Source organism: Struthio camelus, chromosome 1 (assembly GCF_040807025.1).
Source record: "Struthio camelus isolate bStrCam1 chromosome 1, bStrCam1.hap1, whole genome shotgun sequence".
NCBI classification, from domain to species: Eukaryota; Metazoa; Chordata; class Aves; order Struthioniformes; family Struthionidae; genus Struthio; species Struthio camelus.
The window spans coordinates 159,802,864-159,820,684 of NC_090942.1; the positions used below are offsets into that span (position 1 = coordinate 159,802,864).

A 17,821-nucleotide genomic window follows, 5' to 3' on the forward strand; every position below is an offset into this window, starting at 1 on the left:
CAAGAAGTTATCCTCAGTGCTCTGCAGGAACCTCTTTGACTGTTTGTGCCTAGCTGTGCTCTCTTCCCACCAGATGTCAGGGTGGTTGAAGTCCCCCATGAGAACCAGGGCCTGTGATCGTGAGGCTACTTCCAGCTGTCTACAAAAGGCCTCATCTACTTCCTTCTTCTGGTCAGGTGGCCTCTAGTAAACCCCCACAACAGTGTCACCCATGTTAGCCTGCCCTTTAATCCTGACCCGTAAGGTCTCGATTTGCTCTTCATCCACCCCTAGGCAGAGCTCCATACTTTCCAGTTGCTCTTTCACTTAAAGGGCAACTCCACCACCTCGCCTTCCTGGCCTGTCTTTCCTAAAAAGCACATAGCCATCCATGATAGCATTCCAGTCACGCGAGCTATCCCACCATGTCTCTATACCTGCAGTGAGATCATGGCCCTGCAACCGTACACAGATCTCTAATTCTTCCTGCTTATTCCCTGTGTGCATTGGTATACAGGCATTTCAGAGAGGCAATAGAGCATGCAGGTTTCCCAGGAGAGGTGCAAGAGGATCCTCCATAGCCATGTCCCATGCTCTCTCCCCTGGCTGCATGCACCCGCCGCAGGCATCCTGACTCGAGCGCCGTTTTACTGACTACCCTGTCCCTATAACTCTGCCTTCCCCCATCTTTCCTAGTTTAAAGCCCTCCTTACCAGGCTGGCCAACCTGTTGGCAAAGACATGCATGCCCCGCTTAGTGAAGTGGATCCCATCTCTCCCCACCAGCTGTCGATCTCCAAACAGGACCTGTGGTCATAGAAACCGAAACCCTGCTGCCGACACGAGCTGCACAGCCAGTTGTTAACTTGGAAAATATTTCTGCTGCTCCTCCCATCCTTCCCCTTCCATCCTCCCTTCCCTTCCATTCCCCCATATGAATGAATGAGCATTCTGTGTATGTAGGTAGGGTGAGACGGCACATGATATAACATACATATTTTCATTTTAAGGTACAATACAAATTACTTATTTCAAAACAGTTGATATCTGCCAACTGTACACTATTTAAAAGGAAACCTCACACCTCACGTTTTCCATGCAAATGTTCTTCAAGTCCCTTATGTTTACCATGATGCTGCTTAACACCTCTTGAAAAAGAACCACACAGTAATTGCTCAGAATCTAGCATTTGCAGAAAGTTATCTTAAATATTAGATCTCCTAGATAAGATTGCAAAATACGGTATGAAGCAACTAGATACCACTTATTACCTATCTCACATATTTAAATACTGGTTACCAAATGCAGAAAGTCTAGGAACTCCCACTAACTGATGTGGTCTGACTCTAGCGTGAATGCACTTTGCTAACTCCTGCATTACCAGTTTCTTAGCAGAACCATCAGGAATGAGGTATTCTCCTTTGCTTCTTGCTTTGGTCAGAAAATGCTGATCTATTGAAACTCAGCTTTGTTCAGAACTAGACTGATTTTGAGAAGATAAACTTTCTCATGAAGCTAGCAGAAAGCTGAACTGCACCCTCCCCCCACCCCCCAAAGTATTGCCGGCTTTGTCAGTAGAAATATCTGACAGTTTGTCCTCTTGCACTTTGCGTCCGTGTGGGAGTTCTCATGGTGCACATTTTTTGTGAGGAAACTTGACGTTCAGTTTCATTCTATTGTAGGAAGGGAACGCTTCTGAAATCGTTGCTCTCGGAAAAGAAAAAAAGGGTTTTCCTCCAAGGTATACTACATCCAGAACATCTGCCTTTGTTCTGCACTGTTTGTATTCACCAGCAACAGAAGGAAGAAGAACCATTAGAAAAGGGATAGTGTTGGCAGTGGATTTAGCATCACAGAATTTATGCTATATACTGTATTTTTAAAATATTATGCTATATATCAAAGCTACATCTTCTAAGGTGATAAGCACCTCGGTTCAGAATTTGCTTGAACTAGGCATGCACAAACCCACTGAGATCACTAGGAAAACTTACATACCAAAAGATAAACTTGCAAGTTTAGCCATGAACTCTCAGGGAAAGCAACATTTTTTCTATAAACGTACACAATGCCAAATCCAACCAGCACCTGATTACAGATGTTGGACATTTCTTTAATGTAACTAAATAATAAAAGATGATTCCCTACATGCTAATAAATGTTTCATCTAAATGCAGCTTCCCACAACCTTTACCTAAATGGAGGATTCCAGTACAGAATTTAAGACATCGTTTTGGCAGACTTAACACATCAAAGTTACAAAATAATAATAATAAAATTCAGTTTTTACCTCTAGCACACATAAACATAGAAACAATAGTTATCTGCATTTGTATGCAAAGTTGGAGGACTCCTAGACGTTTTGAAATCTTAATTAATGCCTCGCAAAACTCCAGGGCGGTAATCCAATACATATGCTCATTGCTGAAATGTGCTCTTGAAGCACAGAGAAGCTGAGTTAATTGTTTCACGAGTTTCCCATAGTCTGTAATTCTAGGCTTTCAACACCTTTCATTTATTGTCAATTACCATAATTCAATCAAGCAGGCACTATTTATAAAAATGAACAAGGAGACTGCAATATACAAAGCACCTTTTCTTTACTAATAACACAATACTCAGCCCCTAGAACATCTTTTCAAATGAAGCACAGTTCATTACTGTGTTTTTTATTATTTTTATCTATTTCACTAGCACTTGAATACTTCTGTGAAGATCAGGAAGTAAGTATTTAATGTTTGTATTACAATAGCTCCTAGAAGCCTTGACCACTCTATTAGGTGCAGTCTACATGCATCCTTGGGGAAAAAAAGAAAAAAAAGATTTTGTCTACTGAACAAAGCAGACAGCCAAAAGGGAGAAAAGAAGAAATCTGTTTAGACCTATTTACAGTTTTGATTGTTGTGTATAGGTAGATTTGAGCAATATTCTCAAAAGCATACAGTAAGTTTATAGTTAACCTAGGAACTGAACCCAGACTTCTGGGATACAAATACGATTTCTTAACTGTATGGCCTTTTTTTTTTCCTTTGTCTTTTTACTATGTTGCTTAGAAAGGATGATAGCAAAAAGCAAGACAGATAGGACAAATATGTACGCAATAATATTTCTATTGGATAAACTGTTCAAAAGAAAATAAAATCCTATGCTCAAGTGTTAATGACTCATATGCGTATGTGTGTGTATATATATATATATATATACAAACACACATAAGTGTGTATGTATACATACATACACACACATACATATATACACACAGACATATATACATGACTGCAAAAATTTTGAAGCCAGAAATCCAATTCCACCTACTAAATTAGGATACAGAAAAGTATAGCTGGCCTACATGATCGTTATTGAAATAAGAATTGGAGAAAACACCTACATTGTCCTTTTGAAGGAGAATAATTAATTTTCTGTCCTGTATATAAATGGGCATCATTTCACTGTGTTTCTTTTTATCTCTGCCTTGCTCACGTATAAGCATACACATATTCCTTAATGAGTAGTGAATGCTTTGAAGATTGAGCTGTCAAAGCATCTTACATGTCCTTTTCCCAGTAAAACTGATTCTAATTAGTAAATTCAAATAGATTTTAGTAATTTATACACATTATGTCCACATTATGTTATAAGCCTTAATAATCAACACATAATAATCAAAGTGGTCTTGCTTCCGCTATATTTTGGGGTCAACTCTGATTTGCCTCATGAACAAGAAATTTCTTCAAAGTCAAAAAGCATGTATTTACAGATGTTAGTTAGAGTCTTCCATTGTCTAAATAAATTGGCTTTCTGGTAATCACATGATGGTTACATCTCACAAGTACGTCTGGTGGGTTTCCTGTTTTGGGTTAGCTTATTAAACCAAAGAAAAGGTCTCGGAAGGTAGGGCGGGGAGGAAAGAGAGAGAGACTGAATTGGTAGCTTTATTGTAATCCAATATTTTTTTCTCTCAGAGGCATAGGAAGAGAAGAAAAACGCACTAAGCATAATAATAGAAAAGTAGGGCTTCAGAGGAGTCTAACTGCGCCAAAAAAAGTACCATCTCCATCCAAGGATATTTTGGCCCTTCTTCGTGGTATTGTAAGTTGAAGCTCATCCCCTTCTTCCAGTTTTGCAATGCCTGGCAAAAGATTTGGAATATTTTTAAGTCAATATTTCACATATAGTATTTTCATAAATACTATTCAATAAGTTATTATACATCATCTTATAAGTCTAAGTATGTCTTGCTCCTTGTGACAAGTGCTTTTTTTTTTTAATCTTTAAGCAAAATCTTACAAATTTAAGCTCACCCAAAACTGATATTTAACATCATCTATGGAGCTGGAACTACCTTCCTATCCCTAGCAATTCCATTCTGTGCTCAACGTGTTATAGTGCACTTAAGCAAATATTCATTATGTTACGGTGATGCAATGGACAAGGTCAGCATTGGGTGCTGTTGGTCCTAGACCACTCCATTCTCACACTGCTGGAGGAGGTCTCATCAGCTTTTACACCAAATGAAGTTACCAAACATCAGCTGATCCACTGCAACTGCAGAGTACAAAAGTCTGCTTCCTGCAAACCACGCATCAGCTGACGTGACAGCTGAAAGCACCTTACCTTCGAATTATAGTCACTGAGCTGAAAGCATAACTAAACAACACACGCTCAAAAGTGTGAGATATTACAGTGAGCTTTGCTTTTCCAGGTGAAAGTGGAGGATCAAGATTTGGGAAGTAGGAACTGTAAAGTGGCAGGATGGAGTAGAGACCCTAGTTAAGAAAGTGAGCTGTAAAATAAGGGTGAGATAGAAGGATACATGAAACTAAAGCTGGTTATGATGCCAGAATGTGTGGGACGAAGGGCAGAAAGTTAAAGAAAAAGTTTGGATAGTCTCATTTGGCAGGAGGAAATAGCTAATTTACTTTTATTTGGAAAAAAAGTTAGCTTCCTTTCCTGTCCCATTTGTATAATGCCAATACTTGCCAACAGCGAACTCTTGTCACTGAATATCACCTACTTTGTATACAAAGGCATTAAAAAAAGACAGCTTTTATTTACAGGGAATTCTCCAATTCTACCAACCAGGAGGAAAGACAGATATATAAAAGAGTTACTGAATGAGGATGAGTAGGCCTTGACAATAATTTCTTAAATACTGTTATGGGAATATACATACATGTTGAGCATTCATTCGGCCTGCTGGGCTTGCACTAAATATTCTACAAGGTCTTTTTTGTGATGTGCTTGGTTTGTGCAAGTTTTGTATAGAAACTAATTACTTTTCCATCTAACCAAACGGTAAAACTGCAGTAGTCATTATTAGATGCAAAGAACTAAGCTGACAATGAGAATCTTTAAAAATTCCCTGAGAAGGTACATAAAAATTGGGTGGCTGAAATTCATGTTTGATGTATTAAAGCAGAACATAAATCCTAAAAATTTTACTAGCATACCCAAATCTGGAATTCAACACCTAAGTTAAACTGAGTTCTTCCTTAAGGACAGTATGTACTCCTTTTTGGCTGCTGCAGGCATCTAACTGTGAAAACATTAAAGTATCTAAGCTTCTTATATATTTGATGGAGAGAGAGAAATTACTCAGATCACATAAATTAGATGCTTACAGACAGACTATGAATATATACACATGAAACTATAGTTTTTTTGAAAGTATTCTGTAATTTTACAATTAAGCTGATCCATGAATGTAGCCTATTTTCTCTACAACTGCCACAATACTTAATCACCCATCACTACGGATTCTACTTGATACTGTTTATTTGTAAACGAAGAAAAGGAAAACTTAGATGCTTACCAGCAGTATAGCAAGAATTATTCGGATAAGACTGTGGCATATTTTGGATGCAACGAAACAATGTCACCAAACTGAGATCATCACCAAACACGTGGGCCTTTTTCCTCTGTATTAGATGTCCCATAGCAAATGTTGTATCTGTATATAAAACCTGGAGAAGGAAGAAGGACAGACTTCAAACATATTGTCAAAGACATTTAAAATTCTTAAAAAGTGGAGAACTGAAGTGAACTGAGCATTCCATTGAGCATTCCTACCTGTCCATATATGAAAAAGTATCCTGTTTCTTTGATCACTATTTTATTTCCTTGTTCTTCCAGAGCTGTTCCACGTTTAAAACTAAGAAGCCAAGGGACAATGCTTGAATCGTCTAGAAGAAACAAGAATTTTGGGGTAACGAGAAAAACAAATTTACTTCCTTAGTTTTCATCTGTTAAGAATAAACAATGCTGACCTCTAGTCAAGACTTCCAGTCTTAATAATGGGATTTCCCCACTGAAAAGAGAATATGTGCAAGAGTTGTCCAGCGGTATAGTCTTTTTGGGTGTTTTTCTTTATTTTTCAGAAAAAAATCAGGCCACATAACTCAGTTTGCTTTGAAGTTAGCTAAAATTAGATAGAAAAGCTAACATATCAAATAACTAAAAATCATGGAATATATCCTTACCTTTCTGTTGGACGTCACTTTTGCTGTCAGCGATCAGTTGCAAGCAGGCCTGCAGCACTGTAAAATGAAATCATTTTAACATCAAAGAAATATAACTCATTAATAGAATGGCGTCTGCTTTTGGAAATACTAGAGAAAAGCAAAGACAGACACGACAAAAACATTTCTCTCATAACCTTTTTGAAAACAGAATCTATCTATTGATTTCAGGATAGATCTTATTCAAACATGTCAGAACCAAATTTATACCTCAACACACACTAGATAACTTTCAGAAATTATGCAACTAAGCAGGAGGCCTCAGATAGTAGCACAAATTATACTTGTTTGGTCTATCCCTGGTCCTAATATAATAGAATAATGTAGCAGTAAGTCAAAGGAGCTAGAAATCATTAAAATACATTAGTTTTATTAAATTTCCAAACAAAAGCAAAAAAAAAAAAAGTCAGCCATGACAGATACCAGATTTTCTAATGATATTCATTGTACTATTTAAATAAATTAGTTTCCAAGTCTCAGTTTTTGTAGAATGTTAATCATATATATGATGGTTACATGGCACTTGCAAAAATAATAAATTCAAACTCTCAAAATCAATATATATGTACTTTCAATATTTTTGCAGATACCCATAATCAATGGGCCTGTAGTGAGAATAAGGGGAAAGATACAGAGATGCTTTTTAGCAAATTAAAGAATACATAGCAAGTACCCTAGTATTGGTCAAACACGATGCACTACTCAAAATTGTTGACAGTGGAGATAGATAAACTAATGAGAAACTAGAAGCTTGATCACAGAAAAATGTTGTGATATGTTAAGATACAGGCTCATAAATGAAACAAAGATCTTTTAAATCTACTAAGGATGGATGTCAGGGATTAGGACAAAAGAAAAATTGAGAGTTGCATGTGTTTAGAATAGATTTCCATCAAAACCTTTGGCTGTAGTAGTACTTTGAAGGTTGAAAAACATTAGAGTAATAACATTTACTGTACTTTTCAGAAACCAGTGAACCTACTAAACTAGTAATTTACTAGGAATCAAGAAAAAAAACCTGCTTTGGATTGCTGAATCTTCATCCCTGTTTACCTCTTTTCAGGTAGAAATGCCATTGGCCAGATTTGGCACTCTTGCTACAATGCAAAGAGACCTAATCCACGAGATGCCATCGCTACATCTGTCAGTGGTACCCAACCTTGCAAGCAAGTTGCAAGCAGCACACGCCTCTCGCCGCAGTGCATGTAGCACCAGGGTTTGAGTAGAAAGTGGCTGGCCTCCTTTCTGCATCTAAGTCTCCTCTCCTAGGAGCCTGCCAACAACAACTAGAAGACGGCTAGATGCTCACCAGCACATTAGTGGTTCAGACAATTATTGGGCAAAGATTCAAGTGCAAGTCTGGGAACATTCCAATGTGACAATAACCACACAATCTAAAAACATTACTTTCGTTAATGGGAGCACTATTATGCAAGCTCCTGTCTCCTGCAGTGGGACATGTCCTTGAGTTTTACCAGTGCTTACTATAACATGCCAAAATCTACATATTTTCAAGCCAAGAATTTAAAGCTTTTAAATTACCCACCTTCTGATACAGAATAGAAAACCAAGCCAACATGGAATCTAAAAAGTTATTATACCTCAGTCAATTTTCTATCACACCAGCATGTGACAGAATTTTCTGAAGAAGTAGCTTCCAAATAAAATCAAAATGCAGTTTCCTGGACTTGCGCAGCAAAATAAATCAGGCAGTTTCTTTCACAAGGCATTCATTTACTCTCCTTTAGAGTAAAATGCCTTCCAAGCGAATGGAATTTGCTAGTGCCCTACTGGCACATGACCTAGTGGTTCAGTAATCTAAATCAAAATGTTCATTTCTACTTTTAAAAGAACTCGTCAGTGTGGCCTGTTGGATTTTCCACTAACTAAACATGAGAGGATTTGATATGATTCATGTAAACCAGCTGCTCTGTGGCTGGGTACCACCAAATTCACAAGCAATGGAAGTTACGGCTGCTCTAGCAACTCGTTAAACGTGCTCTGCAAACTCGGTGGACATTCTTGAAAATATCTTAATTTATACTTTGTAAAAATCTGGATCTTTGTTTTAATTGTTCACACCAGTGTTCACACCACTGAAACACTATTCTTCATTCCTGAGAAATACTACAATCAATAAATTCAGTTCTGTCTAAGAATCTTTTCTACAACTAAAACACATACCAATTCTGCTGTATTCTGCAGATATCAAAGCAACATATACTCTCTAAAAAAATCTCGCTGTCTCTTTTTTTAGTGTAGGCAGATAGAAATGGCACTCTGCAGAATATATTAAGTTTGCTTTTCAGGGAGTAATAAGGATACTGAAATGTCATTCATTACAATAAAGAGAACAGAAACCAGTACAGCAACCGTTTTACTTAAAGCCACAAAGGAAAAATAATATCCTAAAAACTATTCTGGGGATTGAACAACACGCTTTAAAAAAAAAAACAAAAAACCACAGAAGTCAGGGGCAGCATGCAACAATTTCCAGTATATCCAGATACTTTAGCATGACTTCAGTGGAACTACGTACGAGCTTAAAATGAAGTAATGTACTGAAGCATGCCCAGAATAAACAACATTACTAAGTATTAAAGGAAAGGTGTGGCTATACGGAGAATATTTTCTGGGGAAGCTAACAGAGCCTTCCAGTAAAATGCCGACCATGGTAAGAAATGTTAGTAATTCTACTTCAAGAAGGACCTAAGTTTTACCTGAAGTACAATATCAGGAACATAGGCACTACAAAATATGGGTTGAACAGTTACTAACAAAATAAAACAGAATAAGTCAAAAATTCTACCTGAATGCCCTTCAGCTCAGAGTAAATCAAATCTAACCCTCAGTTTTGTAGTCTGAAAGATTTTTGGATAATTACTATAATTACTAATGTAACCAGAATACAGGACTAGTAAAATATTTTTTACAAATGTGTAATAATACCTAAACTGAATACCACCATGATGTTTAGCTGTATAAAACAGGCTGTATCCAGAACAACAAAGTATGCCTGGCCTTTTGTGACTTCAGACAACAGCTTTGCTTTGATGAGATTTTTGTTTTTTCTCATTTATACTGCTCTGCTGGTGTGGGTGGGGAGAAAAACGTTTCAGAATCTACCTTCTTCCATGAACAGAGCAGCCAATTCTGAAGAAATTAATGACTCCAGATGCCTTTATAAACCACAGGCAGAGTGTGAAGGGATGTGATCTGTACCAGTTGAGCAATGCAACCACAATTTCAAAAAAGCTAGCGAAGTCTTACTTTTGCAGCAGGATAGGAACCCAGCCTTCTGCACATCAGCATGATTTAAGACCTGATACCAGCATGGTCAAATTCCCCCTCCCATGCAAGTTTTTTTTTATCATTTAACTTTCCTAATCATTTTAGTACCTTTTGATCTAACTTTATAATCCATCCATAGAAAATTGTACTTTTGTTAATTGTGAACCCATGTAGAGATTTTTAAGTTTAGATATCTGAGGCCTGAGATATCTCTCAAATTCTGCTGAATCAAAACCAAACAAAACCCCTAAACTTTAAAAACAAGACCTGCTTAATTAGGTTCCTTCTTTGCTCTTGATCTGTTCTCTATAGACTTCCTGACACAAGTTTAAACAGGGGATAATTACACTTGTAGATGACGTGCATGTTCTTGAATGATTTTTTCCCCTAAACTTTATTTCTCCTCATAAGAAATATTTTTTAAGTTTTTGCTAGTATATTTTATATAGACTGGTTTTCAACTGAGAAGTATTTGTAGGGCATTAATCATAGATGGAATCAGTCCCTGCATTAAAACGGCTTGGCCGTAGTTACAGATATGACTCAGATGTTACAAGTATCTTCAAAGTATTTGTAGCTTTACCCTGATCTTAACAGAATTACCAATCTCTTACAAAAGACATAATAAAGAATCATTTAGTAAGAACGGTCTATGTGGACTTCTACTATGCAGTACAAAGTAGATTTTTTTTTCCAAAACAAGAGTCTATTTTGTGTAGTTTTGATTGCACAGTGTTGAACATAATATTCAACACTGATTCATTCATTCATTCAGTAAATGCAATTCTTCATGTAAAACTGCAAGCATTGGATGAAGTCATTTGCTCTCCTTTCACATAGGAGGGTCTACTTCCTTTTGAGTTAGCCTGTTGTCAGCAGAAACAAAAGAATAACTTCTCTTTTCAAGAAGTAGGTCTTTATTTTTATGTTTAGAGAACTTTCGTATTTCCCTTCTACAAACAATTATATAAGAAGTATTTTGAATAATTGATGAGGGAATTTTACGTGGCATTTGTTTAGACTTGTGGCAAAAGCTAGGTTTCTTAATTCAAAGATCTTTCAAGTCAGATTTTGTTCTTTTTTCATTGAGAGCTAAACCAACAACATACAAGGTCAAAACGTTTCTGCCCAGCAAATATATGAATTTCCAATAAGCCAGTTATACCAAGAAAAATGGCAAAGGTGATACATTGTTACAACTTATACTCACATTTGCATGATATTAGTTTTCTGTGGTCATAGCTGACATTAGAGAACAAACTTGGGAACTGCTAGTGAAAAATATCTGAGTCTCACACCGTGTTTGCCTGTTTCACTCCTTTATGAGCTTACTTAGAATTTCTCTTCAGTTCTGTCAGTAAAGGCAATTAGACTCAGTGATATGGATAATCTCAGTACACCAAAGTCATATATTCTATTGGCTCACCCACCTGATCACACCAAAACTTTGCCAGAAATTGAGATTACAGAGGTCTTAACGCTTATCTCTCTAGTTTACCACTGGAATTGGAATCACACAGTAGAGATCAGAACTAGGGCCATACAGAGAACACAAACGAAACATAACATTCATAAATCGAATTGGCTTAGTTAGTGAAACCTATATCTTGTTCTTGGACATCAGTGCACATATATATTAGAGACATATGCTGGCAAGGCAATGAATAATTGTGACTAAGGCATATAATCTAGAGGGGGTTTCTGTTCTGTTACTGTTTTCCTCTGCTGACAAAGTTTATTAAAAAAAAGACACACAAAAAAAGTATCTCTGTTCTTAAGTATCCTGAGATTACATGTACCAGAAGTGGTTAGATGATTTATCTGCCTGCACATTAACAATATATGCTTTTTGAAATCACCCATTAACTCCTACTCACTGTATCAAGACCTCTGGTTTTGACTGCTAACTGTATAGCTTTATTGGGAATTGATGGCTCAAAATGTCTTTCTTCAAACTACTTGAGCTGCAAACTTTTTCAAGATACAAAATGTACAAGTACTGATGACTCATGCATTTATGCATAAACATGGACAAATGCACGGCCTACCAAAAATAGGAAAAGAACAGGTAAGTTCTCATTCAATTGTCATTTTAATTAATGCCCTAATTTGTGGCCACCTTTACATACACAATATCAAGAAAATAGAAAAAATAACTGTAAAATGGGTGTTCCATATGGTTAAGAAGGGCTGTGCTGGGCCTAAATAGAACCATAAGGGCATTCATTGCTGGAGCTTAATTATTAAAGTTCAAAAAGATAGAAGAATCAAATCATGACTTTTGATTTATAAACAAAAATAGTTGCTCTCTGCTCTCTGATTTAAGAAATCAATACACATCGAAGTGTAATTATAGGTCAACAGTAAATTATCAGACCAGACTCTATTTGGAGATCTTATTCTAGCAGAAATAGAATGAAAACAAAACAGTCTGTTTATTGGTCATAGTACTGAAGCTGCATGACAATTTGGAGGCTGCCAGAATTCTGATACCCAGCAACGAATCCAGGAAGATAAAATGCAGGGATAACAATTCTATGTATCTGTCTAAGGAATCAAGAGGATTCAGCACCATGAACAACACCGTGTGCTTCTATTATTCCAATCTCTCTGCTAAAAATAATTTGACAGATTGCCTGGTAAGGCCACAGTCATCAGTCAAGGAAAGTCTGATTTGAGAAAATGTAACGTCTTACGGAACACTGACAAGCTTAATTTGTTGTAGTTGGAAGAGACAGAGAAGTAATGATGTTTAAGAGATGCCTAAGAGATTACATGGAAATACTAAGTCCAAGACTTGTAATTTACTTTTCTTTTCCTCCTGCAACACACAAAATAGCATGTTCTTCTTAGAAAACTGTTTTGCAGCAGATTAATCAATGTAGGTTTTCCCCTTTAATCAATGTGCACGTTTTGTGCTTTCTGTTACCCATCTAGACAATTTAAAAGCTGACTAGCTTTTTCTAACCAAAAAAAAAAAAAAAAGCTTGTACAAACTATAGAAATAAGAACCAGGTTATCTAGACTTGTACGTGAGGAAAGGTAAGTAGGGATAATCAGAGATGGATATTCGATGAGAAGAATCTCAACTCTGCCAGAAGCTCAGCTGAGAAGCCCCAAAGCCTCCTATCCCTCATACAGCCTCAACTAGCATTAAGAATAAAGATAAAAGTTCCTGTGAAGAGTACTGAATAACTTGCAGAGTACTGGTGCAAGTAACTGGAATGTTAATTCAACTAGAAAAGAAACATCTCTTTATTTTTGATGGAACTTAGGCTTTAGGTGTAAAAGATCTCAAGGCTTTATTTAAAAGCTGTTGGGGTAGGGAAAGAAGGGAAGCTCCATGACTCCCATGATATCGCATAGGAAGTAAGCTACAAGAAATTACAATTAAGCAATCTTGCTTTCAATCCTATCTGTAAAATCACTTTTAGTAAAGATCCTGAACTAAATATTATAAATAATAATTAAAAAAAAACCCTGCAGGTTTTGGGTCCCCCAGGCGAATATTCACTTTTGAGAGAGTTGGAGGTAAGTAGAATGATTATTCTTTAAAACTTAAATTTCATGTAGCTAGCTGAAGCTTAAGTGAAGTACATTTCAGGTTAATTTATCAATCAGAATTACACTTTAAATAGATTCTAATTTAGGCTTTACCTACACAAATTACTCCATTTTATCTTAATCAGGTAATGATTTAAGGTATCAGCATTCATGAGTCAAAACAATCTGAAAGTATCCTTAGGAGGATTGAACTGATTTAGTAATTCAAAAAACACTTTTAGTTATGCACTGTAATTAGATTATGCATACTGTTAAAGTAAAATTCTGAATTTTATACTACCAAGTGTGACGATAAAACAAAGAGAAAGTTTAGGGACTTTATCCCCAATGGAAACAAGTTTCTCCTATTAATATTCCAACATTATAATACACACAGGTGTTTAACAGAGCACTGTCTTCAGTGTTCTCTGTAGCACCTTTTAAAAAGGCCATGAGAAAAAATTCTTACAAGATATGCATGCTTTTATTAATTTTGCTAATTTTACTTATACATGTTTTGGCACAAACGACCCTAACCTTCTGAATTTCTTACTGTCTGCCTCTTTTGACAGGTACAAACAAGCCTTTCTCTTTGAACACTCTTACTTCCCTAAACATAAGCAGCTTTCTTGTCACTTCTCTCTTTCAGGATGATCATGTTTTTCCAGAAAAGTGACTTGGCTTTTTTTTTTTTTTTTGGTCATTGTTTTTCCTCCCTAACATTGACTCTAGAGAGAGAAATTAAACATTAGCCTGAGTTGACAGTGATGGATTTAATACTGAATAATTTAAAGCTGGCTTAGTCGACTCCACTGCTCATGTTTGAGAAACTCAGGAGCTCTGAGAACCAGATTTGGGATCTAATGTTTAAAGTTCAACATGCAGATAGCATGAATATCTCCAATATTCATGAAGGGAACCGTTAAAGGAATATATCTACAGTTAATATCATGCATTCAACAATAATTGCATCCTGCTGTAAAATAAAATCAAAAAATAAAAAACCAACAACAAACAAACAAACAAACAAAAACATGACAGGCTCTGGAAGCACTTATTAGCTTATAGCAGAAGATTCGAGTCAAGCATTGCCACTTTTCTCAGCAAAGTATCCAACCACAGCACCCCCCGCTACTCCACTGGGTGTTACTCACCTGTGTCTTCGGTGTGGATGACAGACCTCCTCCCCCTGTTTCTGCTCCCATTCCAGATTTCCTCCTGGAAACTCTCAGCTGTGACAGGACCGGGTACCCTGTTTCCCTGGCAGAGACGAGTGCCAGTGAGCGCAAGCAGCCCAAGATTTGCTGCTCTGCCCACCTTGTCCCCTGAACCAGAAGACCACCCCACCAGCTTACCTGCCTGGCAGCAGCTGCTGACACTTGCAGGAAAGAAGAAGCCGGGGCACCTGCTCGGTTTTCATCAGGGGACACAAGTGGCTGGTTTAGCTGGGAGCTTGCCTGGGCCCTGTAGATCAGCTCGCTACGGAGAGCTTCTACTTCTGTTTTCAGGGTGATAACATGGTAAAGAGACACTGCTGCAAGACAAGAGGACAGGAGCATTGCAAGCCACAGGAATGTGACAGAAAAAAGTCCCCTGGTGCCCAAACCAGCACCAGGGGGGGCAGAGGGAGAGGAGGCGGTATCCTTCTGCTGGATGACGTGCACACAGTCCACGGATTTCATCGCTGCTCTTTCCTCACTAAAGCCAGAGGGAGAGTTCAGCTGCCTCCTTGTGAGGTGCAATCCATGTTACCCGTTGCTCTGTGAAACTAAGGGCATCCAGAATAAGTGAACAAAACGCCCAGATCATTTCCTGTCATATGAAGCCGTTGATATAACCATTAAACTTAATGTACAGAGTGAGTGTCTAAGATTCAGTCTCCCTTTAGTTTTCTTCTTTCTGTGCTGCATTTTGGCAACAAATACTTTCTCATGAGCTGCTTGCTCAATCTACCTTCCTCCTTTCACTTTCAACTATTCATTTTTGTGGCAACTTGCTCTTACCATTTCCCACTACCTTTAAATTTAGGCACAACTGGTACCACTTGTATTTAGAGCCTTATCTAGAAATGCAGAAATGTAAAGTTTCCTGACACTATATCATCCAATGCTGCTTAACAGACATACGCCTATGATGATGCATGTGTATAAAATTATATAATATATATATATATATGCATGTATATTTTCATATGTAGATTTTCATATCTAGAGTGCCTATATGCCTGCAATGGCTCAAATAACCTTTTGTGTGATTTCCTAAAACAAAAGAGTGACAAATATTCCCAGACATGAGTAAGAAATTACTGCTCTCTCAGCTGTATGAAGGGACAGGTTCTGTGGGTTCAATTTATCATGCTAACTTGAAAAAGAATGAGGTTTTAGTAAACCGATCTAATAAATATACTAACTTTGCTATAGAGTTCAAGGATCTGGATTGAAGTAAGGAGGGAAAAAATAGAAGAGAGGGGGATCGAAGAGGGGAATAGAAGCGGGGAGAAATAATAGAAGGAGGAATAATAGAAGAGGGGTGAAAAAAACTTTCAGTATGCCTGCTTAATTTTTTAGGTGAATACTACAAGCCTGGCTCATCTATTTTTAAGATCCTACTAATCCTTTCATCTTAAAAGCCTGTATTAGGGATTCTTTCCTTAATGTACTTGCCATCCTCAGCAGCAAGGGTACCTGAAACATTCAAAATATGTTTACAATGTCCCACACAAAACTAAAGTTTCACTCTCTGTTAAGTTTTTCAGTGGTCTGGGCCAGAAAATCAAAAAGCATCGTGATGAAGACTAAAACCAGTAACTTAACTCCCAACTGAATACTGAAATTTTTTTTACCACAAAAGTAAACTTAATCCTTCCAGGAGAGAGCTTTTACAGGTCTGTTTGAAAAGTGTGCAATGAACCCTCCCAGCAATACCTGCCAGAAGCAGTACAGATCAAGCTGATCCTGTCAGGAAACAGAGGGACAAGAAGGAGAAATGGAGTAAAAACTTTGATGTTCTCTCCCACCTGTATTTCTCAAGACTGTAAAAAATTGAAGGTCATTAAAAGCTTTATCATCTTCCACTGGCATACAAGGTTCCCCTTTCCTTACTTTGCTACCTTTAACAACCATCCACTATACTGCACACACAAGTCATTCTTTTCTTAAAAGCAGAGAGAAAATATACATATTATCCTTTTTAACATGCTCCTAGAAGACACTTGCATACTGTGAAAAACGATACTGAAACTAGTATACAGTGGAATAATAAGAGCAGAATGCCATACCCTTTCCACACCTATTTTCAAGGCTAAGTTAAGGTATAATTGTTGATGAGGCTGCATTTTAAAGCAAACTGAAGATGTATTAAGGTAGATTTTGTGGAACATAATAAGCTAACTAAACATACATGCCTAGAATTATCAGTAGACATTAGAATGTCCGTGTTCTAAGACCGTCTGCATTCCAAAACTGAAATATGCCTGCTAGAAAAGAAGCATTATTTAAGAAAATGAAACAACGAGAGAGAATGGAAGTTATAACCAGTTATTCAGGAGTATTAAGAAACAAGTGACCAGTGAGGTCTCTGTAGTCATTAACATATAAGAAAATAGCTGCAGTTATATAATTAGCATCACTGGAGCTGCTTTTATATCAAATAGGCTGTTTCTACCACCCACGCCTTCTTTAAATAGGGTCACTACTTGGGCTGACAGAAGTAGCTGCGGTGATACAGAGGACTTCTGTAAGATGACTGGCTCTGGCTTGCTTATCATTTTGATAAATTAGAATTACAAAGGGAAAGAAGAAAAATCAGAGCAGCCCACACATGACAAATTGTTAAATTTCAAAGGTATTTCTAGTCAAGCTGCAAAGCGATCACTCTCTTTTCAACCTTGTTCATTTCTATAGCTTCTTAAGCAATGAAGGGATCTGAAAGAAAACAGAATTTTTGATAGATTTCACAGATGACAAAAACATAATAGAACAACAATGACAGGGAGAGTCAATCATGAAAAACAATTTGAACTTCCTTGGAAGCACGCTTAGTTGAACAATTTATGTTTTAGCATAATCAAATGACACTTCAGCAAATTAAGGACTATTAATTAGTTCTATGTAAATAGCAGTTCAGAAGGCCAGCTGACTTTTTTCTTTCTTGACAACAGCCATGTTAGTTAGAGAGCCTAGTGCCTAGTTGGAGCTGGTGCCTAAAGGCTTCTAGCTATGCCTTGTCAGAGCATACTTCCCCTACGATTCCTCCTGTTAGTAGAGCTGCAAAGTCCTCCTTAATTGGCTTAAAGCAAAGTCAATAAGGTTAACTCATGACCAGTGTATTCTGCATTTTAAGCTAAGCTATGTTGAAAGAGGAGTAAGGAGTGTTTACTTGAGGTCTTCCATTAGCAGACTTGAGAGGGTAGTGACTCCAGACGAATATAAGCTCTCAGTGGAACTTTGTTGTTGAAATATAAATGTAGTATTTGCATATAAAATATTTATT

General features: G+C 37.1%; 1 protein-coding gene across 1 annotated transcript in view; it reads right to left on the minus strand.

Moving 5' to 3' along the window:
* Window positions 1–3,897: 3,897 nt before the first annotated feature.
* Window positions 3,898–17,821, minus strand: part of TNFSF13B (TNF superfamily member 13b) — a 33,001-nt gene continuing 19,077 nt past the window's right edge. The window contains exons 4-9 of the mRNA XM_068921180.1: window positions 14,686–14,864; window positions 14,485–14,590; window positions 6,458–6,514; window positions 6,048–6,160; window positions 5,791–5,941; window positions 3,898–4,107 (exon numbers count right to left, since the gene is read on the minus strand). Coding sequence (XP_068777281.1) covers window positions 3,995–4,107; window positions 5,791–5,941; window positions 6,048–6,160; window positions 6,458–6,514; window positions 14,485–14,590; window positions 14,686–14,864 — 719 coding nt within the window. The 3' untranslated portion in view covers window positions 3,898–3,994. The remainder of the gene's footprint in view (window positions 4,108–5,790; window positions 5,942–6,047; window positions 6,161–6,457; window positions 6,515–14,484; window positions 14,591–14,685; window positions 14,865–17,821) is intronic.